The 23,093-nt window shown below is 35.9% G+C and overlaps 1 protein-coding gene across 41 annotated transcripts in view; it reads left to right on the plus strand.

Annotated features, from left to right (window-relative positions):
• Positions 1–23,093, plus strand: part of adgrl2a (adhesion G protein-coupled receptor L2a) — a 91,663-nt gene that overhangs the window by 64,870 nt on the left and 3,700 nt on the right. For 4 of the 41 annotated variants that reach the window (XM_043252203.1, XM_043252207.1, XM_043252204.1 and 1 more), the window contains 13 exons: positions 436–619; positions 1,585–1,707; positions 2,191–2,396; positions 3,107–3,280; positions 3,869–4,078; positions 5,254–5,474; positions 7,244–7,310; positions 12,516–12,607; positions 16,985–17,153; positions 17,267–17,395; positions 18,623–18,719; positions 20,251–20,379; positions 20,785–20,802. In XM_043252203.1, coding sequence (XP_043108138.1) covers positions 436–619; positions 1,585–1,707; positions 2,191–2,396; positions 3,107–3,280; positions 3,869–4,078; positions 5,254–5,474; positions 7,244–7,310; positions 12,516–12,607; positions 16,985–17,153; positions 17,267–17,395; positions 18,623–18,719; positions 20,251–20,379; positions 20,785–20,802 — 1,819 coding nt within the window. Of the gene's footprint in view, positions 1–435; positions 620–1,584; positions 1,708–2,190; positions 2,397–3,106; positions 3,281–3,868; positions 4,079–5,253; positions 5,475–7,243; positions 7,311–12,515; positions 12,608–14,206; positions 14,252–15,134; positions 15,162–16,984; positions 17,154–17,266; positions 17,396–18,622; positions 18,720–19,550; positions 19,606–20,250; positions 20,380–20,784; positions 20,803–22,754; positions 22,808–23,093 lie in introns of all 41 variants that reach the window. The other 37 variants (XM_043252205.1, XM_043252209.1, XM_043252206.1 and 34 more) reach the window with 25 other exon arrangements.

The raw sequence follows: 23,093 nt of genomic DNA on the forward strand, positions 1-23,093 counted from the left end.
AATGCAAGATCCCTTTGTAGAAACCTGCTGCTTTTTTATTCTTTAACAGTGTTAACAGGTGGCTATTTTTCCATTTCAATTTTGTGCATCAAGACATAGAAGAAGCCTTCAGTTCTGAAGACACAGAACAATGGTCTCTTGATCTTTGCATTCATAAGGCGTCAAGACCGGCTGTCTTTCTTTACCTCATATGTGTCCGTTTACGTGCTTGAAGAGCCTTTGACATTCAATACTGCACTCTTGAGACAGACAGAGCATGTCGGGCTCATTTCTGCAGCCTGTTTTTATGTGTGTCACCTGATAATGACCTAAAACAAAGTGTGCATGTTTGCTTTCATTTGGGCACGGGCAGACAGCTGCTGATAAAGTCAAGGCTTTGACATTTGACCTTACTACAGTGGTTAGTGCTGACACAAGCGTCTTATTGGGCTGCAGGCTATCGTGGATACAGTCGACAACCTCCTCAGACCGGAGGCTCTGAAATCGTGGCGAGATATGAATACCACGGAGCAGACGCACGCTGCAACTATGTTACTGGACACCCTGGAGGAAGGAGCCTTTGTCCTTGCAGACAATTTAATGGAACCGGCCATCGTGAAAGTGCCAGCCAGTAATATAAGTGAGTACGAGCGATGCGCAAAACTAATAGAAGTGACAACGTAAACAGTTTATTTTGCAGCTGATCAGTTTGAGTTTGCAAATATGCTTCAGCTGTGAAATTATAATAACAGTGGCCACTAACACATGGCTGGTTGACATAAAATGCTTTTTGGGAGTTGGCATGTCCTGTAGTGTGGCGTCTTATACTATTTTAAAGAGCATTTTTCCTAATTCTTTTCTTACTGTTATGCATGCAGCTTTTACGACCACATATTAATTGAGACTCTACATGGAATATTTCTACTCCATTCATTTGCCACACCGCAGGACCTTTTAAAAATTAAGTGAAGGCAAAAACGTGATTAAAAATTCTGAATAGACATTTTGAGTAGTTATAGGGCCTAATATATATGCTTTCCAGTATACATTTTTTCGATTTTGCACATTCAGAACAAAAATTCTAAAAACCAATGAATCAATGCCTGATATTTGGCCTAACAGGTTATAGAATGAATTCATTAAACATTTGTAGCATATTCTCACATTGTTTTGTATATGCACTCTTTTCTATGTAAATAAGGCTTATTATATATTGCGCCTTGTTTAGAAAACTTATTTAAAGGTGAAAAATTTGAAGCATGACAGAAGATTGTTATATCTAGAGTTGTAGTGTAGATAAATGCACTTTATGCATTTTAAAAAAAACTTCTAGTAAAGTAAGCCATATTGCTGTGGTGTGATACATCCGCTACAGCCGAGCACTTAAAACTTCAGAATAGCGTTATGCAAATTACGTTCGGCACAGATTTCGTTCGGCATTTTCACCACTAACTGATTTGCATAATTCCTGTAGTGAACTGAACAACGCTAGATACGCATGCAAATAAACCGCAATTCATTCTCAATGAATTCCCCCTATTATTTTTTTTCCTCTGTTTCCGCTCAGCGAACTAACATTGTGAAACATCTAATTTCTCTCCGCAGTTCTGGATGTTTACGTGCTGAGCACAGATGGGCAGGTTCAAGATTTCAGGTTTCCCCAGAGTGGCAGGAGTGGTATTTCTATCCAATTGTCTTCCAATACTGTGAAACTCAACAGTCGTAATGGTACGTTCCAGCCCACGTGCGAAGACACTCATATATGGTCATTAGTATCAATTCCAGTGAGAATAAGAACATGTAAGATCCAATTGTTCCTGTCACTATGGAGATAGAAATGGTCTCATGGTCAGAAAAAGATCTGAACATTGATGTGAACATACTGCTCAACATATGTTGTTTTCGACAAACATAACTGGGTCTGCTGCAGGGTCACTTGGGAAAAAAGATCCATATAATGAAGTTAGAAAGTTTTGTGGGGTATATACATTTATTCATGGGATGATCATGTTTTCTGCACTCATTTTAAGGGTATAGCACATCTTTGCAAAGTCCTACTCTTAATAGACTTGCTTAATTTATGAAAATGTAAATTCACCTTTTTCTCTATTAACTATTAGGTGAAATAAAACCCAGACTTGGGTTTCTTGACAGACTCACTGACATAATAGAGTTTAATGAGAAGTAAGGTGTGCCGTTTTCTCTTTGCAGGTGTTGCCAAGTTGGTTTTTGCTCTTTATAAGAACCTGGGGCAGTTTCTGAGCACAGACAACGCGACAATGAAGCTCGGCCATGAGGCTAACGGACGCAATCTCTCTGTGGCTGTGAATTCCGACGTCATAGCCGCCTCAATAAACAAAGAATCCAGTCGTGTATTTATATCGGAGCCTGTGATTTTCACCCTGGAGCACATCGACGTGAGTGCAAGCAATAAACAAACAAAGGGATCGTAAAATCAGCGGGATAGCAAAGCAAGACGGCGTAGAAAATAAAATAAAAGCAGTCTCAATTCAAACACCCTACAAGGTCACAGAGGGGTTTATTTAAGCCATCGAACATGAAATTAACAAAGTCTGAACCAATGATTATTACCAGCCTAGACCAAATTCTTAATGAAAACTAATTCGTTTGTCGACATTAGGATGTAAATGATGCAATTTCCTTTTTTTGGAGTGGAAAATTAACTCCCAGATTAGCTATACAATGCAGGATGAAATTACCAGAGGACCAATTATCATCTCGCTCTCTTTTAAAGTGTCAGGAGCACTCCCAGAGGAGACCCGGCTTGATTTTTGCTCTCTATCAAAGTAATTGTGTGATTTCCACAGACATGCCTTCAAACCATTCTGCCCCCTGTTAGCACCTCATATAATCAATGGTCCCATGCTAGATTTCGCACTCATTTAACCTTATTAGATTCTTTAGTCGTTTATGTGAGAACACACACTGCGCATTCAAAAGAGTGTTTGATATGGCCAGCGTATCATTTACGAAAGAACGAACGCCAACCGTTAGGGTAAATTAGCATGACGTTCCCCCAACGTTCAGATGGACAGCTGCTAAATATCAATTCATTATCGTCTGCTAACTCATGAGGAATGTTCCTGTCGCTTCCTTTCGATTACAGATGCAACATTACTATGACTCCAACTGCTCTTTTTGGAACTACTCCGAGAGAACCATGATGGGATACTGGTCCACTCAGGGCTGCAAACTCATCCACGCCAATAAAAGTCATACCACCTGCTCCTGTAGTCATCTCACCAACTTTGCGGTGCTCATGGCTCATCGAGAGCTGCTGGTAAGATGCGATCTTCATAAATATTTAAGCTTTTGTCCGTGTGTTACTGTGAAACCCAGCTGTTATAATAGACACCGCCAACACTCATCTGCTTCTCTAAGCCAAATGAATTGTAGACGGCTGCAAATCAGCCTGTTTTAGAGTTTGTCTACTTATGATATTAGAGTGTTTGGTTAACACTTTAGAATAGAGAAAATGTATTCACTATTAACTATGATTTTTCCCTCAATAAATTTCTAATTTGCTGCTTATTAATAGTTAGTTGTTAAGTTTAGGTAATAAGTAGGATTAAGTATGTAGAATAAGGTCATGTAGACATTAATATGTTCTTAATTACTACTAATAAATGGTTAATGTTCTGGAGCATGCTAATAAGCAACTAGTTAAGAGACCCTAAAATAAAGTGTTACCAAATGTTTTAAAGTTTGTCTATTTATGACATTGGATACAAGCCAAACTTTCTGTGCCATCAGTGGGAAAAACCTAAACACATAACTGTCTAATAAACATCAAATTTTAGAAATACCATATTTTGTTATATTTTAGATTTCAATTTGATCTCTAGATCTCTATTTGTTTGTTTCTCAGGGTGCAGATAAAGTCCAGGAGCTGTTGTTGAGCGTCATCAGTCGTGTGGGTATCGTGGTATCCCTCATCTGTCTGGCCATGAGCATCTTCACCTTCTGTTTCTTCCGTGGGCTGCAGAGTGACAGGAACACCATCCACAAAAACCTGTGCATAAACCTTTTCATCGCTGAGCTCATCTTCCTCATCGGAATCGACATGACAGAGCCCAGGGTAACGTTACCTAGAATGGATGTGATGTTTTCAGTGAGTCTCATGGAAACGTCTAGAGATGTAGCCACAACATTCAAGACAAATTTTTGAGTCCCAGTAAATTCCAGCAGCATTTTCACACATGATTATAGTTTTTCAGGCTTACTGGTGTGTTTGTGAGTCAATAACTTGACACTTTTTGTCAAGAATTGATTTGATTAAATGCCTTTTAAATAAACTTGTAATCTATTTGTTTTATTATTATAATCTTTTTTATTTAGTATTCTTTTTTAATGCCATCATTATATAGCTAAAAATCTAACCCTAATCTAAAAAAAAAGCTCAGAAAGGCTTTATACTTTTTGCTGGAACATGTGCTGTGGGGATTGTTTCTCATTCATGCACAATGGCATCAGAGATGGGACCTGGATTGTTGTTTCAGTTCATTCCAAATGTGTTCAGTGGGGTTCAGATCTGGGCTTTGTGTAGGCCAGTCAAGTTCTTCCACACCAGTAAACCATTTCTTCACAGATCTCGCTTTGTACACAAGAGGCATTATCATGCTGAAACAGAAAAGGCTCTCTCCAAACTGTTGCCAGAAAAGTTGGAAGCACTCTATTCTCTAGACTCTCGCTTTATGCCGAAGCATTAAGATTTGTCTTCACTAGAATTAAGAGGCCCAGCCAAAGCCATTAATTAATAGGGGGTCCACATACACTTGGCTACGTTTTGCATAGCTATATTACCTGACATTTTTAAAGCCATTAAATCAAAAAAAAATTTTTAAACCAACATAAATACAAAGAGGTTTTTTTGGATGTTACCTTACTAGTCTGTTGTATCATTTTATCATTTTTGTATCATTTGATTCAAATAAAATGCATTTCCATTGAATATCTTAACCTTTTATACTAACCATATTTTAAATGTTTAAACTGAAATCTAACTAGATAATGTCAATGTCAAAATGTTGTTTTAACTGTCCTTGGTTGCTAATAAAGAAAGAAAATGTCATTAAATTGCTGAAAGAAATCATAAAATAGAATTACAAAGCTAAGTAAAAAATAGCCAATAAATCAAAACATTTCTGAAAATGTTCTAAAAGTTAATAGAATAAAATAAAAAAATTAATCAATTAAAATGCATTTTATACTACAGTAGATTTTCTAGCTCTGACTCTTGTGTCTGTCCCACAGATGGCCTGCTCCATAATTGCAGGAATCCTGCATTACTTTTTTCTGGCATCTTTCGCATGGATGTGTTTGGAAGGGGTTCAGCTCTATCTGATGCTGGTGGAGGTCTTCGAGAGTGAATATTCACGCAGGAGGTATTTCTACATGGCGGGATATCTCCTACCCGCTGTGGTCGTGGGCGTTTCCGCTGCTGTAGACTACAGAAGCTACGGGACCAAGAAAGCGTAAGCACTTTCTTTCTTTTTCTTTTCTTCTTTTTTTTTTTTTAAATGCAATACTGTCTGTGGGAGCGTACCACAATCTGACGGTTCCATAGGTAACACACACACTCACACACACAGGGGATGCCTTACAGTACAAAATGCGGTTTCCAGGCAGGCCTGCATGCGTTAGTGTCTTTTGTTCAAAGAGTCTCTGGTGACCTGTTGTTTGTAAATGCTCTCTAACGGAGACGAGGGCCGCATGAGAAAGAGGCTTTTACGCAGATTAATGGCAGTGCTTCAGCCCTGCATGGGCTCTTGGGTTGCTCCTTATAACACATAAACAGGTGGTAGCGCGTCGGCCCTGTCTGCCACATCACTGTCTCCTAATATGAAGCACAGTGCATTGCTTCAGATATGTTTATATCGATATGAAAACCCTGCTTGTAGCATTGCATTTGTCTCTGATGTTTCTACAGTTTCTTAAAGCACCGAGGAACATCGACAATTTATATGAGCAGTGTTTCTCACTGGAAGTCGCACTCTAGAGAAACTGGATCTGTTACAGGAAATTACTGTCTTTGAGCAGCATTTAATAAACAAATGCGGAATCAACCCATATAAAACATTGTAATGTAACCCACATGAGCCTGCTCAGTAACAGATACCGTCCTTAGTGTGTATGTTTATTGGTGCTGTTTGCAAAGGCAAGCATTTCTAATACAATTGTTCTTACAAAAACTACTCAAATTCATATGTAATTGCATTCCAAAATGTGTCAGAATGCAGTTCACGCCATGATGCAAGTATCTGCTTGTTAAGACTGACTTTCCAGGTCCAAACGCTTTATTAGATGCCAAAAACACATAACAAATGTTGCTAATATAGACTCACGGTGTTCTGTAATACTACCAAAATATCACAATACTAACTTATGTCCTAACTTATCTCAGAGAGATCATCTTTTACGAATCTTAAAAATATTGGTGTGTGGTATGCAGTGAGCCTGGAGGCTGTAATGTTCACTGTGATTTTAAATGTTAAAGGCATAGTTTACACAAAAATGTAAATTTATCATCATTTACTTACCATCGTGTTATTTCAATTTTGTATGAATGTCTTCATGGTAAACCAAAGTGTACTATGAGAGCAAATGGCAGTAATTATTTGGTTACCCATTTTCTTCAAAATAATGCATTTTGTGGAAGAAATAAATTTGTACAGGTTTGAAACAACATGAGGGTGAGAATGTGGTTATAAAATGTTCATTTTTAGGTATCTATCCTTTTAAATGATATACAATAAAGTGGTATCAAGAAATACCAAGCTGATCTCACAGCAATTTTACAAGGTGGCTAATTAGTATAAATTTGTTCAACCTCACTTGTACATATGATATGTATTTTAAGAGTTGCACAATTTGTATAAATTTTTATGAACGACTTACACCTAACCTATCTCCTAAACCTACCTGTCAGTCAGATCATACCAAATTTCAGTCAATAACGTCAATAATGAATTAGCCACCTCGTAAAATATGTACAAGTTGTCACTTCACCTCAATTTCAGAACAAGAAGCTGTTAAAAGAAATCTCACTCGACAGCTGATCGGCCTTCCAATTTAAGCCCGGTGGGCCAATGTTGTATCTAGAAAGTGTGTGCAAGCACCATTTGTTAAAGAACATGTTTCTGTAAAACTTTTGTTTTTGTCTAAAGTAGTCGAATGGCTTAGACATGTTTTCTATGAGCTGCCATATTGCATTTCTTTTATTGTGATTATGTTGTCTTTGCAGATGTTGGCTCAGGATGGACAATCACTTCATCTGGAGTTTCATTGGACCTGTCACCTTCATTATTATGGTGCGTTCAGTATCTGCTGACCTTCACATGGCTTAAGATTGTATATGACACGTACATGAGCGTGTGTGATTGAGTGATAAAAACATGGTTCAGGTGAAAGTACAAGGAGAATATTTCTGGACAGGGCAAGACTGTGTCTCAGAGTTTAAAGAGTAATTGACAAAATCCTCCCGTGCAAAAGCATCGAGCTGCCTTTGTTTCTTCAGTCTTATTCAACAGATTGCAACCCATCGATTTCTGCTTAGATCGGTTCAGTCTCGGCAGACCCAGTCAATGCAGCCTGCAGAGAGGTTCGGAAATGCTGCTCTTAAGGCTTTTTTTTTCTTTCTCGGGGATCGTTTTGATACGATGCGGCTTTTTCAACGTGGCATTAGAGCACAACATTACACTCAAATGATACTCAGCAGGGAGCTTTCAAGCTATGGGGTCGAGACAGCCCCTCGGGATGCGGATAGAAGAAACGGCAATGTCAAATAATACAAATCAAAAACATATATTGTCATGGTTCAACCTTTTAAGGAGGTAGCTGACTACATTACAGAGTTTGTTTGCCGTGAGATGCCGGTCATGAGGCATGCTGGATTGACACAGCTGCAGTTTAAGCATGCTTTTATTTGCGAATAAGAGATTAGAGCCTCGGACTAGATTGGGGAGGTTAAGAGGAAGTAGGCCTGAGAGAGACAAAGATAGAGAGAGCCTGCGTGGTGGAAAGACTAGCAGGTGGTATTCACATCTGTCTGGCTGTTTGTTTGGCCTCTAATCTCTGGATGAAAAAACAAATCGTCTTCCTGAAAATGGAAGGACAAGTAGAGATGTTTGTGGAGGGTTGACTTTATTATATCCTTTATGGTTATATAAACAGACCAGGTGATCTCTCTGCTGGGGTGAACGGTGATGGAAGCTCTGTTTATTGGAAAGACTTTTAGTTGAAAACAGACACGCAGATGGTTCAAACACAGTTTTTTGTCGCAGTAAAATATAAAAGGTAATTAGAGAAGTAGCCTGAAACAAATGTAGGGGAGTGCCTGAAAATTATACATCTGCTTTTGATAATGGAACCCTATAAAATGATCCAGCATTATTTATATGATACAACAAATTAATTAATTAATTAGACATATCCATTTATCAAATATAAAATTCAGTCTTTTTAAAAATGTAACACAACAATTGTATTTTAACAATATTTAATTAGCATTTAACCTAGACCAGTTACATATTTCATGTATGCTCTCAATTAATAGATCATAAAAGACAAATACGTAATATACATAAGAGATTATCAAAAAAGCTGTTGAATAGCTATAAATGGACTGTAACATATCACTGTTCTCGAAAGTCAAATTTATTTTAAAGAGACCGACAGACCAAGAGATACTGCGAGATACCGAATGCAGATTTTTTGCAACCACTCTTGGAGGAAGTCTTACAAACCCTGGGATCTGCTCGTTTAGCCGCTACAGCACAGGATGAGGCGTGATGTATGTGTTTGCGGTGTTGCTGATAATCAGAATATGTGTTCCACTCATCAGCGGCAGGAAGCTTGTGACCCTTTATGAAGCTGATTTATTGTTGCGTGCTCTGCTCGGACAGCAAGCAGGACTCGTAGTCCTCAGGCTGCTTGACAATGCTAGATAAAGCACAAAGACCAGAGACTCTCAGGGGAACGCGAGACCAAGGTTTCCCCCAACCTCTGACCCCTGATTCTCAGCAGATTGGCTTTGTCCTTGTCAATGAGAGAGCCAGAGCGAGTCTCATTATTCAGAGTTTCACCCATTTCGCCGTGCAGAGGGAAAGAATGGTGTGATCCTGTTCAATTAGTTGAAGCCCATTGTGGTTCTCATTATTCTACATCTATTTTCAGCATCCTCATGCCCGATGCTGCAGAGATGTAGAACTCCATGAATTTCACAGCTAATCTAGTTCCCTTTTCCACCAATAGGGTCCCTGAGCCAGTGCTTTATATGCAGGCTTTTTCCACCATTTTCCACAACAAAAAGTCAATTCTGACCCATAAATGTTGGCTTGACATTTGCTGTTAGTGCCATTTGGATTCAAACACTATTTTAACCAGGAAGACTACATTCTTTTTGTGTTCACTGGAAAATGTATCTGTGTCAGAATTTCTGCAGAATATTAGGCTTAGAATATACACGCACAGTGAGTGGTCCTAAAAATGTGTTAAACTATGTTTTAATCTTAAATCTGAATTTGGCAACATTTTATTTAAATTCATTTAATTTGTACATATTGCTACAATTCAGAAACGTAATTCAAGCAAATGTGAGATAAGAAAATTTAATTTATTTTGTATAACATTTTTAAGTTTGAGCTTTTTTATCATGACTAATGTTGCAGTCGCATCCATGGGCTTAGAACTTAAAACATTTTTAGATTTCATTTATATTATTATCACTTGTGTGAAAAGGAATAAAACTTACTAGTGGTCATTTTCGATGGAAATTGCAGTGAGTTGTATTTATAAGTATGTTTTTGGAATTATGTTTTTTAAATGCACTTTACAGGTCCACCAACACTAAAAAGTATAAAGAGGCCTGTAAATTAATTTTTTACCAAGCCGTTTAGACAAGAAAAGCCTGGTATGATGGAATATAATTTTAATTGAAAGACATCCTATTTATTTATACGTTTGTGTAATTTACAGTTTATAGTATATTTGAATTAACTTTTTATTATGAGTGTTGCATTGTGATAAAGCAATAAAGCTCCAAGTAGGATCTCATAACATTTTTCAAAAATTACATCATTGCTTTATTTCCTGTAAACAGGTTATAAAGTAATATAGCTTGTAACATCATCATATGGCTCTCAAGTCAGTGAAAACCTGGTGGAAAATGCGGGCACAAATACTGAGACAAGTTTACACATTCACCAGCCAAACACTAGCTCATGCAGGACAGCCACCGCCGGGTTTGGTAGAAAAGATGTTTCTCAGCTCTGGGGCACCAGGCATATAAGATCCATGAAAACCAGGACACTGAGCTAATGAGCGGTCGGGAACCATTAGTGCGTGTGAGTGACGTTAAAACACGCTTGGACTGTGACACGTTTGCATCATGCAGACAGTTCCATCTGCACCTTAAATATTTAATCTGGTTCAATCGGAGTTCAAGACGCACACACACACAAATACGAGCACACACATACAGCTTTTTCCAGCATCCCAGAGTAGAGTTGAGGGTCTTCTGCTTGGCTAGCGGTGATGATTCAGGGACAGGGGGGTTTGTTCAGGAAAAGCTCTTTTCGAAGCAGAGGAAGCCCATGGGACAGGCAGGAACAAGGAGCTTTAGGAGTGTAGTGGTTGCTTTGCTGGGTTACCACTCCCTCTGCTGAGTGTCCTTACTTCCTCTCGTCTCATCAGATCACTGTCAGTGCTCTGGCGGCGTGAGAGGCCTTTTATAGCTCTGCGCTCATAAATTCGGGCGCAGGGGCCGCGAAAACCAGGCATAACCCCGCCATCCCCCTCCCCTCTCTTTCTCTCTCTCTCGCCGTGATGTCTCGGAGAAACTGTGGCGCTTGATTGCATGAGCAGCACGTTATTGATCGCCATCGCTGTTTTGATGGCAGAATGATGAGCTTGTGCGCCCGAACAAGGAGCCGAACTGAAGAGCTTGTTTGAGCTGGTGACACCGCCACTTATGAGAGCGGCCGCAAATGATAGACTGCTACGTCCTCGCCTGTCTGTGCACCAGAAAATGGATTAGACCAGAAAATGTTCCGTCACCACGTAGTTGTCCCACATAGATGCAGCTATTGGGAAGTCATTTTACACAGTATGTGATAAAGTATGACCAATGCATTACTTTAGGTTGTTACAAGGTCCCTCTTATCGTGTGTGTGTCTTCGATGTCAATGAATGATTTAATATCGCAAATGAAACAGATGTGCAGGAGATCGATTGCTTATACTGTAAATTACTAGACCAAAAATTTAGAAGCACTAAATATTTTTCTTTTGTAGATAAAAAATTCTGGACATTCTTAAACTGCCTTTTTTTTCACTGAACAAAGATCACGTACGTAACATTATATAAAATTTGTTAACTAGCATAATATCTAAAGGCAGCTTCTGTAACATGATTACCTAAGCAAATTTATCCGATTCCTACTTTTTTTTTAGAATTTAAAGCTTCAAGCTTAAAGAGCAATTGTTAATCAATTTAAGCTGCTATCATATTTACTAGCAAAAACATTTTGCAACAGTGTCAATAAATGGACAAATGCATAGTGTTTTAACTGTTCAATTGAAAGATTATTTGCTTGCCTAAATAATCGGATCGAATGTGAAATCATTCTTTTTTTGTTTGTTTTATACTGTATGCATTCTGAACACTTTTGAATTTTTTGATAATTACACTGAACATTTTATTTGTTATTTAAATAGATCTTATTTATTAACTAATTGAATATCCGGGGATTTAAATTGACATTTTAATATAATTAAACAAGCCAATATTTATGGAAAATATCTGTGTTCTACATTCTGTTGACAGCCACAAAAACTCAATTGGACTGTAAATAAAAAAAAATTTGTCCCTAGGTTTGTTAAGCAAATAAAAATATGTTTACCGTAAATGCACCACGCAATCAGTCAAAATAATAAACACACTAGTCCCATGTGTAATATTACAATTTACTTTCACATTAGTGTGATAGTTTGGTGGTAGTGTATTGCATATGTTTATTTGCAGTGCTGAATGATTCCCTGCTAAAATTCCACTGTGAGTGGAACACTGTAAATATGCATTTTCTGTTCATTTTCACAGACTGAGGAATGCTTTTTCTCTGATGTTTTGCCACAAATGCGATCCGTAGATGTTTGTGTATGAAATAAGCCAGAATATTCCTTAAAAGTTATTTCTTTTTTTCCTTCCCTGAGGAAATCTCAAATATCCGTTTCTCCATGTGTGGTCTCTGAGCTTCTCTGAACTATTTGTGTTTTCATTCTGCAGTTAAACCGTTTTATTGCTTTTTTGTATTCTTGTATTGATATATAGTGACACTGTATTTGGCGCCAGTCATCTTGGCTTTGTCTCGCAATATGCCAGATGGTTATTGTATTAGGCACTGGCTGAAGGGATGCTTAGATGGCTGTTTTCAATTAATGCTCCCAATAAAACTTCACTTATCTAATCTTTTAAGTTTCGTTTTTGTTTATTAACAAAGGTCTTTTGCTTTCGCACAGCTCAATCTCATCTTCCTGCTCATCACAATGTACAAAATGATGAAACACTCTACATCGCTGAAACCTGATTCCAGCCGGCTGGAGCACATCAAGTAAGTCACATTATTTTTCCCCACAATATTTCAGCTCATGCGGAGTCGAAGTGCGCCGCCACACACTAAGAAGAAGCAGCATTCCTAATCTAACATTTAGAACAGGAACAGACATTCGTAACATTGCATGTAGCATCTACAAAACTGTCGTTTTGTGCTTGGATGAATTTAAGTGCGTCGACTGAAGGGATTCAGATGGACTCCATACAGATGTTATTCTCTTCAGGTGCATGTCGTCTATTAATGTGAGCGATGGCCAGAGAGGCACGTAATGATTGAGACAGGCTCAGCGCTGTTCCTCCTTTACAGTGACCACAAAACTCTTTTTTGGAACAGCTCCCTGTATTCAGAGTCTGCCTGGAGAGTGAATTCAGATGTGTGTGTGTGTGTGTGTGTGTGTAAAGACAGCGCAGTCAAAGCACTTCCATGTGTTTCCTCTTGCGAAGAGGGAGATCTCTTTCTGTAGCTGAAAAGCACAGAAAAAGTGTGCTGGTTGACCACACATTTTTTTTTTTTTTGCTGGCATGGCAATGCATGTCTTTCTGGTTATATTTGATAGCGTAAGACGTTTTTTTTAAATGTTTTAAAATTGTGTTTTTTTTAATGTTGTTTTTAGTCTTTTCTCCTATATGTTTCCAGTGATTATGACACTTTCCACAAATAAGCCTGTCATTAAATACAACGTTGGAATATAATTAAAATGTCTTTATCCCCTTTACAGTGTTAAGATTATTTGTTAGATTTTAAAGAAATTAATAAATCAGTGAATTGTAAAATGAATACTAATACAAATCATATTTATTCATATTCCATCACTTGCAGCTTCTTATCTCAAGATTACCTTATTGAAAAAATGTAAGGTTCTTTGAAAATTTTTCAGGCATGAAATGGCCTTTTCTTTAGACATTGACATTACATTATTTTACATTGAATAAATGCAGTGTTGACTGCATTGTAAGATTATATGATATTATTATTATTTTTACACTGTAAACTAAGATCTCATTGCATGCATTATCTTAATTATTAATTTTTTTGGTAATGTTAGCTTATAGTGCACAGTGTAGTGCATTTAGTAACAAATAGCAAATATTAATTAAAATTTTACATAGATTAAGAAATGGTGTAGATGTTGTTCAATCTTAGTTTATTATAAATTGCTCACAAATGAGAATTTAACCAGGTACAAAGTTTTGGTCATAACCCTTGGAACATGGAAAAGAGCCTTTATATGTTTTGGATTTGATATATGACACAGATTGCATTTAATGTGATCTTTCAAACTTAACACACAGCCATCGGGAAATTATGCATATTTTATTAGATTTAACAATGATATAGACATGAATAACACGCTTGAAAAATACGTTGCTCACAGGCATTGTGTCGGCCGTATGTTGTCTAAATTTCTCTCCACCCATCACCACAGGGCGAGATGAATCAATCCGCTAAACTCTGGGCTCATTGCAGCATGTTGCATGTTCAGCAAGCTAATCTGTAGCATTTCGTTTCATTTCTCTGTTTCCCATTTCCCCTTGTTTTTTCTCTCTCCTTTCTTTCTCTTTCTCTGTCCTCTCTCTGTTCTCTTACCCAAACCAGTAATTATCGCGTCTGTGATGGCTATTATAATTCTGATTTGCCTGGGTAAGATTCACCGTACACCGTAACTTATGTCGCTCATAAAACATTACTGCCGCATTAAATAGTGTAAAACGGCAAAATGCTGGCACATTTGGCCTGAGAGAACCATCTTTAGGCTCTTTAGAAACCCGCATAAGGCAAAGCAGTGTGGGAAAATTAAATGTACTGGCTGTCTGTGTAAAAAGAAAAAAAGGAAGACAATTTACAGTGGCGGTAAAGTTTTATGAAAAGTCTTGTCATGTAATCATGAAGTGTGTTAAAGACAACATGAAATCAAAATGAACCCTATTTAATGTCCTATATTTTTAATATCCACTATTATATATATATATATATATATATATATATATATATATATATATATATATATATATATATATATATATGTGTGTGTGTGTGTGTGTGTGTTTCCTGCTTACATCATATGTCATGATATTGACAAATCATAACTGTCAACTAAAACCTTGTCCTAATCAGGTAAAAAGCTTGCCGTAAGAATGATTAATTATTATTATTTTATTTTTAATTTTCACCAAATTATACTGCTCTGTGATGCAAGTTATTTGGTGTTTAATATATAATTTTGTGAAGTTGGATTATTTCGATTTTTTTGTTGTTGTTGTTACAAGAGATATTTTAGACAAAATATCAAGATACACTGAAAAACATAACATATACGTTTCATGTTGTCTTTAAGAATTCATAACCTGGACAGCTGCATTTATTCAGGAACTTTTTGTCTTGTCACAGCTGAGGACGAAATCTTTTTCTGTCCAGCTTTCTTTGATTTTTAACTTCAGATTTCTTACATTTGGACTTCAATGCTAATCCAACTGATTTGCCTGATCTAATGTTGTCTCTCTCCTCTGCTGGCCATGCTCTCTAGCTATGAAGATAATAAACCATTTATCAAGTAAGAGCGTTAGCTAGACATCTGTGCCACAGCCTCATGGTTGCTCCCCTTGTCATCTTATTGTCTGTTTGCTGGGCTCTTTCAGAAGCGCCGTCTCTCTGTGCTGCTCATCCGTGCTATCTGTCTGTCTGTCTGTGGCTTAACTGGTTTCTTAATTTTTATTCTGCCTAGACCGTGTTAAATTGCTGTACATCTTAACTTCATACCCTCAAACCCTTAAATCCGACAAACCCGTTCAACCCTTCTCTTCGCTCTCCGTGTTATTCCTACCCTGTCATCCCACCCTTGAACTCTCAGACCTCCTCAAACTTCTCATGGCAACCCCCCTTATATATTGCCAAAACATCCAATTTCCTGCATTTTCTCACACGAACCTTTTTACCTCATTTACTACATAGTGGGTATTTATTTATACTTTCTCAAAATCAATATTTTACTGTATATGTTGGCCAGTGTTGCCTATTTAACTGTGTGTGCTGATTTCCACATACGTTTTATTAAATGCTAATCATTTAAATCTCGAAATGTAATTCTATCTTTTATACTCATTATAATTAGACCTGTAAAACAATTAATCACGATTAAGTGCTTCCAAAATAAAAGTTTGTCTTTACATATTTTTGTGCTGTACGTATATATAAATGCACAATTTAGTATATATTTTCAAATATGTGTATATTTATATTCATATAATTCATATTATATATATATATATATATATATATATATATATATATATATATATATATATATATATATATATATGTATAAATATATTTAAAATACATAAACATCACTTACTTTTTAAATATATACATGCATGTGTGTGTATTTATACATAATATACACAGTTTAACCCATATATTAAAACAAAAATATATAATATATAATATAAATAATATATAATAGTATTTAATAAAGTATTTGCAGGATTTTTTAATATATTGAAATCATATTTTTTAACATTATTAAATCATTCTTGCTGTATACTTTTTATATTAATGCATAATATATAATGCATACTATATATGCAAATCCAAGTTTATTCTGTACAGCGTCAAAATTCACAAGTTTGAAAAGAGGCATTATTTTGCTATTTTCTGTTTTATAAATGCATCATATGCTTAGCTGTTTATTTATTTTTAGACACAACAGTATTTTAATGTTAGCCATTTATCAGTTATGTGCCGTACAATGAAAAAAATGATCAGCGGATAGAATTTTAATGTCAATTCATCCTCAGCTCCATCCATTATGCCACTCATTTATAGATCTCGGTGCACTTTTATACTCTCAGAAAATCTTTACACCCCAAAGCCCTCCTATTCCTCCTGCCTTCAAATCCTCATATGTTGGTTTCTTGTTTCATCTCTCATCTCTCCTCCTGATGAAAGCAAGCTCTATCTCTTTGGTTCCTTAGCCAGCCGAGACCTGTTGTCAGCGCCTCCTCCACTAAAATGGACCAATCAGAGATGATTACTGCTCTTTCTCCTTCCCCTCCGTCTGAATGCAGCCCAGTATCATGCGTCTTAACCCAGTAGTGTGGCATGCAAAAATATCTCCACACTCCACTGCCTCAATACTGATTAAACCTTCTTTACGATAATCCCGCTTCCATATGGGATTGATTAACCTCTCAATGATATGTTCCACTGCATTTCCCATCTACTCGTGCCTAAGATGTCAGTCCAAATGATTTTTAGAACCCGTGTTTGATTTGTATTGTTTTGCTGAGATTGTAATGCCGTAATGATTTCTGCTCTTTGCTGAAGGAAATGTCCCTCTCTCATGGCTTGTGGTTTCTGTTTCATTTGCTCTCGAAGGTCGTGGGTTATGGGCGGCTTTGCTCTGCTGTGTCTCTTGGGCCTGACCTGGTCATTTGGCTTGTTCTTCATCAGTGAGTCGTCTGTAGTCTTGGCGTACCTCTTCACCATCTTCAACACATTCCAGGGCATGTTTATCTTCACCTTCCACTGCCTGCTTCAGAAGAAAGTAAGTGCTTCCTGAAATATATTGTTGCAGCCGAGCTCGATTTTAACGAGAAGTGCACGTTAAAAAGTTCACTTGAAGAAGAAGAAAAAAAAAAACGCTCCTTTGAACTGCAGGTTCGGAGAGAGTACAGCAAATGCCTCCGACACACGTACTGCTGTAGCGGGATCACGACAGAGAGCTCACACAGCTCCACAAAGACCTCAACAACACGGACAAGCGCTCGCTATTCCTCTGGTACTCAGGTACAAACACTACTGACCCAATTTCCATTGTTTTCATTTCGACGGCTTTTAATGCGACGTTCGGTTATGAGACACATTTCATATTGGAATGAAATGAAACTCTGTGAGTGCTTCCATCTGCTCTGGTACAAACGCACACGCACACACACACACACACACACACACACAGGCACAGATCTTTTATCTCTGTTTTTCTTGTTTTCACAGACAGATTTTACAGATTTTATTTGAACGTCTTTATGATGGATTGCATTTTATTATAGTGAATCATAGCAATAGCTGTGTATACTATGCCATGTTTAGATAGGACTCTGGTATATACTATAATATTTACTTTAAAAACCGCATTATGATATCTAATGTAGCATTTATGTTGAATACTGTACAATCTCTAGGGTAAATATTTTTCGTAATGATTTATAGTAATGAGTGGAGAGTATTTTGTTTTTCGACAACAAAAACGTCCCCAAACAAATCAAATTGATTATGGGAAAAGATGCCCCAGTGTGCATTTACTTAAAAAAAATTAAAAGAATTAAAGAAACACAGAGAAATACATACAAGGCACACGATGATGATAAATCATCCAGTATGTTAAATAATATCATATGTAATATCACTTCAGCTATTTATTTTCTTAAAAGTGTTGTGAATGTACAACATTAAGTCAAATATTCTAGGTAATTGCATGCATTTTGGCAATTTAGATTTAATGACAGACAAATAATATGCTCTAGCAGTAACTGAAGCTTGTGAATTACACAATTTATTTGCTGCCTACATTTGAACTATTTCAATTAATTGCCATTTTAAATAGATTTCAGATCTTTCATTAAATTTCATGCTTGAAATCAATAAATAATGAAAATCAATATAAAACATATAAAACACTTTTTCACATTTTAGAAAATTAACTAAACACCCCCATCAACCAGTAAAAATGACATTTGCTTGAAAACGCCAGTTGCTTGAATGTCACTGAAAAGGCTAGGAAAAGTGAAGTTAGTTTAGCTATAAACTATCTTTTGTTTTTATATCCCACTTTCTTGGATATTTTGTTAAAATGTATGAATTTCATTGCGTCAGATAAGTACAACTGAAGTGTCTAAAAGCATCCAAATTCTTTTTGGGGCCACTGTACATATCAGAAAAAAAAGGATGTAACATGCAATTTTTCCTTCCCGAAGATAGTGATCAGTGTTTCATGGCTGTTTTTTTATCTAACAGAGTCGAATCAGAAGAATGTGGAACGACACAGTCAGAAAACAGTCTGAGTCCTCTTTCATCTCAGGAGACATCAACAGCACATCAACCCTCAACCAAGGTCAGTCATACATTCAATCTGATTTCAGAAACTTTTATATAAAATAATACGCTATATTAATATAGTCATCCATGTTTAATTAAATCTTTTAAAAATATTTAAGTATTGAATTGACCTTGTATTTAATCAATGATTTGCAATTTTTCGTTTAAATGAAATACCAAATTCATTTTTATTTTAAACATTTTAACAATTCTATAATTTATTTAAAGTTATTTTTTCAAGCATATTTATGTATATTTCAGATATATTTATTAAAAACATGTTTTACATTTACAAGCTTGATTACTGGTAAACATGCATGGGTATCTATTTTAAACCACTCGGATGTGATTCTAGTTAAAGTCAACATGAAACAGCATCCACAACACTTTTACTAATGTGATGTGACATATTTGTCAGATAGCAAATTAATTAGATCGTGAAAAGTGGTCTATGACAGGTGTTTGGAAGGAAGGGGTGAAAAATAAGGATTAGTATCATCAGCCAAAAAAAAAGCCGTTTCAGAGGCGAAGCTAGTTATTACATTTTGATGAAAGATTATGATGCAAAAAGATTTTTCTTTTTTTTTCTTTGGAATAACATGAACTGATGATTCGTTCACAGTAACATTAGGAAAATATACTGAGAAAGTAAATAGGGTCAACTTTAATTTCATGTTGACTTTAATGGAAAATCAAACGATTAATGTCCATTTAAGAACACAGGAAGCCAGACAAGCCCCTTTTGGGTCCGTTTTACAGAGCTACAGTAGTGAGTCATGAGAAAATATGCCCTCAGTCAGCTATTTCAAGGATCTAGAAAAAAAAAAAAATGTCATTTATTATTTAGCCAGGGCTGAAATGCATGTGATGAGAAGATGATGTTCAACTCTAGCTGACCTGCGGTAAGGTTGTATTATTCAGAGCCGTTTGCTTTGGCTTGCTCTAAAACACTCAGCATGCTTTTAATGCATGCGTTTGAGCACAAAACACAAAGGTGCAAAAAAAAAAAAAAAAAAAAAAAAAAAAAAAAGCTATTTGTCTTCCCGTGCTTCAGTGTCTCTGTTCAGAAACAATAACAACAATGGCAACATTGTGAAGATAAAATAACATAGACCAAAAAAAGGTCAGAATATTAATTACTACATATATATATATATATATATATATATATATATATATATATATATATATATATATATATATATATATATATATATATATATATATATATACATACATAACTTGAGATCTTGAATTAGTAAGAAGCTTTGCCCAGTGGTAGTTTTTTTTTTTTTTTTTGTTGTTTTTTTGCCATTGATAATTCCATCTTTTTTTTATTTTGTATCTAGGGTATCATTGACATATATTCTTAACATTTCAAATTGGTTATTTGCATTTCTTGACATTAATTTGATTTAATATTATCAAGCAGACTACAATGCAAATACAGAAATAGGCAGCTAGATAATACATATATCCATTTATTTCATTATTACTATAAGATTAGGTCGTAATCTTATTTGTCCTCTTGTTTTTTGTTGCTTCAGGAATGACGGGCAATTATCTTCTTACTAACCCTCTTCTGAGACCACAAGGCACTAATAACCCCTACAACACCTTACTGGCTGAAACTATCGTATGTAACACACCAACGGTGCCAGTCTTTCACTCTCCAGGTGTGACTACTAATCCACTACACTCCTGTTTGCCCTTCTGCTCATGTGGTACTGTGTAGTGCTATGAGTATTATCAGAGTACTAGGCAGTATCAGTATCCGCCCCTCTGTGCGGAGAAAACACACTGATAGATCAGATGCATTTAGCTAAACCTGTAGTTTTCGGAGTGTGATTTTATAGCACAGAGAGATCACTATGAGATCTTTGTGATGCTCACAAGATGCACACATATTTATTTAGTTTTGATTGAATATTTACGTTTAAGTAAATGCAATTCAACTTTATTTATTTATTACTATAATTATTTTTAATTTATTTATTTTAATTTTTTTTTTTTTTTCAGTGACATGACACTGTTAACTGTTTGTATCTTGTTTTCTCTTTCCCCTTCCTGCACACACTCAGTGACCTACAGAGAGACAAGTATGCAATCAGTTTTAAATTTGCCCATCAAATGTAATTGTTTTACCATGATTTAACTCTCTGGCCATCAACTGACCATCCATATATTGTCAAAAATCATTAGAATGAAGAAATGTTCCTCTCAGTAAAACAATACTTTCATCACCTCTGCATTTTACAACTTGGCACGATGCATGCACATTGCGCACACTATTGAGATTTCTTAGTTTTAAATGTACACATGTCATTCTGAATGGAGATTGAACTGAAAGCAGTCGCCTTCTCTCTTTGTTAAACACAGTTTTGTTGGACATTGGGTTGGATTTATCCAAATACTACAGATGTTGAAGCCAATATGAAAAGCATATAGCTTGGAGATAAAATTTGCTTCTCCTCTGGCTCATCCAGTCATGACACTGAGATTCAGATATTTTATGAAAATTAAATCCACAACTTGGCAAAAAAATAAAAAGAAATACATTTGACAAAAATAAATTTGACACATCTGATATTTATTTATTTGTTTGTATTTTTAATGAAATTAAATGTATTTTTTGTAATCTCTTTTATTTACATTTAATTTATTTATTCATTTTTTGTTATTATTATTATTATTATTTTGCGGATGTATGACATTAGCTACAGACATGTTCCATTTAAACTACAGTTTCTAAATACTTTTGTATTTGTGTAATACTTTTGTATAATATTTTTTTTGTAATCAAAGTTATATTCTTATTATTTTACACAATTTATTTTTTATGTTCGTGTAACTTTGTGTTTTAAAAAAAAGATCTATTTTGAAGCATAGTTTTTTTAGCTAAAGTATCCAGTCTTGTTTCCAAAATACTTTTAACCTCACAATTATGATTTTTTTCTTCTCATGTCAGAATTGCAATTGTATGTCTCACAATTCTGACTTCATAATTTGTGATTGCGAATTAAATTCATAACTGTGAATTATAAACTAACAATTGTGTCAAAGAATTGTGACTTTTTTTCTTCAGAATTGATCTTTATAATTTCCAAGTTGATATCTCACAATTCTGAGGAAATGAAGTCTGAATTTTGAATTTATATTTTAACCCGATCTCATAAATGTGCATTTCAGTGGTGTTTAATTTCAGTGGATTTTCTTTTTCTATTTGGCATACAATTTATACACAGAAACAGACTTTGGGTTTAGGGATGCGGGGTATGTGTTTATTATATGTACAATATGTGTTTATTATATGTACATATATATATATATATATATATATATATATTTCATTGGACTGGGCTCTATAAATATTTTTTACATTTTTTCCTTATAGTTGCAATAAGAAAAAAAAAAGAAAGAACGGAGAGGGAAAAAAAGAACTTTCTTTTTTTACCCAATGGTGGAAACAGGAAATAGTGTCACAGTGTATATGTACTATCCCCAGTATATTCTTTGTTACCCTCATCCAGTTTAACACGTCTCTCTGTCTGTTTACGAGTTTGGTGAGGGATTCTGTCAGAGAAAAGCCCTTATGTTTCTTTAGCCCTTCTGTCTCAATATCCAGCAGAAATCTCTCTTAAACTCCCTTTTCTCAAATTACTGTCCCTCTTCTGTTCCCATCTGCCATCTCCTTCCTTTGTCTTGTCATTTCTGTGGAGAGGCTCAGAGAATGGCTGTGTCCGAGCCGCCCACCGGTGGGCTCTCGTTAGATGCAGTTAAAGATTATCGTAGCTCACGCAGACGGTCACTCATCCACCGGTGCGCAAATGAGCTCCAATTACCACATAAAGTCCAGTCCAGCAAACAAACCCAACTGTGACATTTAACAGAGGGAAAAGGCCTTAATTGTGATGTTAATTTAATTTGCCTTTGCTTGCGCTAACGTAATTTGTTTTGTTTTTTTTTTTCACTTTTTTCTGTTAGTGATATCTCATCATGTTTTACAATAAATCATTTTCCTTTTTTGTTTTGTGTTCTTTTCGTTCATCAGCAGCGCTCAGGTCTGCTGGCCTGAACAGACAGACTTGATGTGAGTTGTTCAGAGTGAGTTTTCTCTCTCCTGTCTGTTGGATGCTTTCGCTTTCATTGGCTCTCTGTAGTGTGAGAAATGGCTGTTTGTGTTTTTTTGTTTTTTTTAATTTGGCTTCTTCCGTTACTTTCAAACCCTTCACCCCCACCGCCTTAACTGCTTCAAATGCAAGCTTGATATTGATGAATTCTGTAACTGTCACCGCTCTTTCATCTGTGAATACACATCTGTGCCGCTCTCTCATTTGTGTCTGTGATGTTTGAAGTCTACAGAATGTTGTTAATGTTGTTTGGGATGTAG

This window comes from Puntigrus tetrazona, chromosome 11 (assembly GCF_018831695.1).
Source record: "Puntigrus tetrazona isolate hp1 chromosome 11, ASM1883169v1, whole genome shotgun sequence".
Lineage (NCBI taxonomy): Eukaryota > Metazoa > Chordata > Actinopteri > Cypriniformes > Cyprinidae > Puntigrus > Puntigrus tetrazona.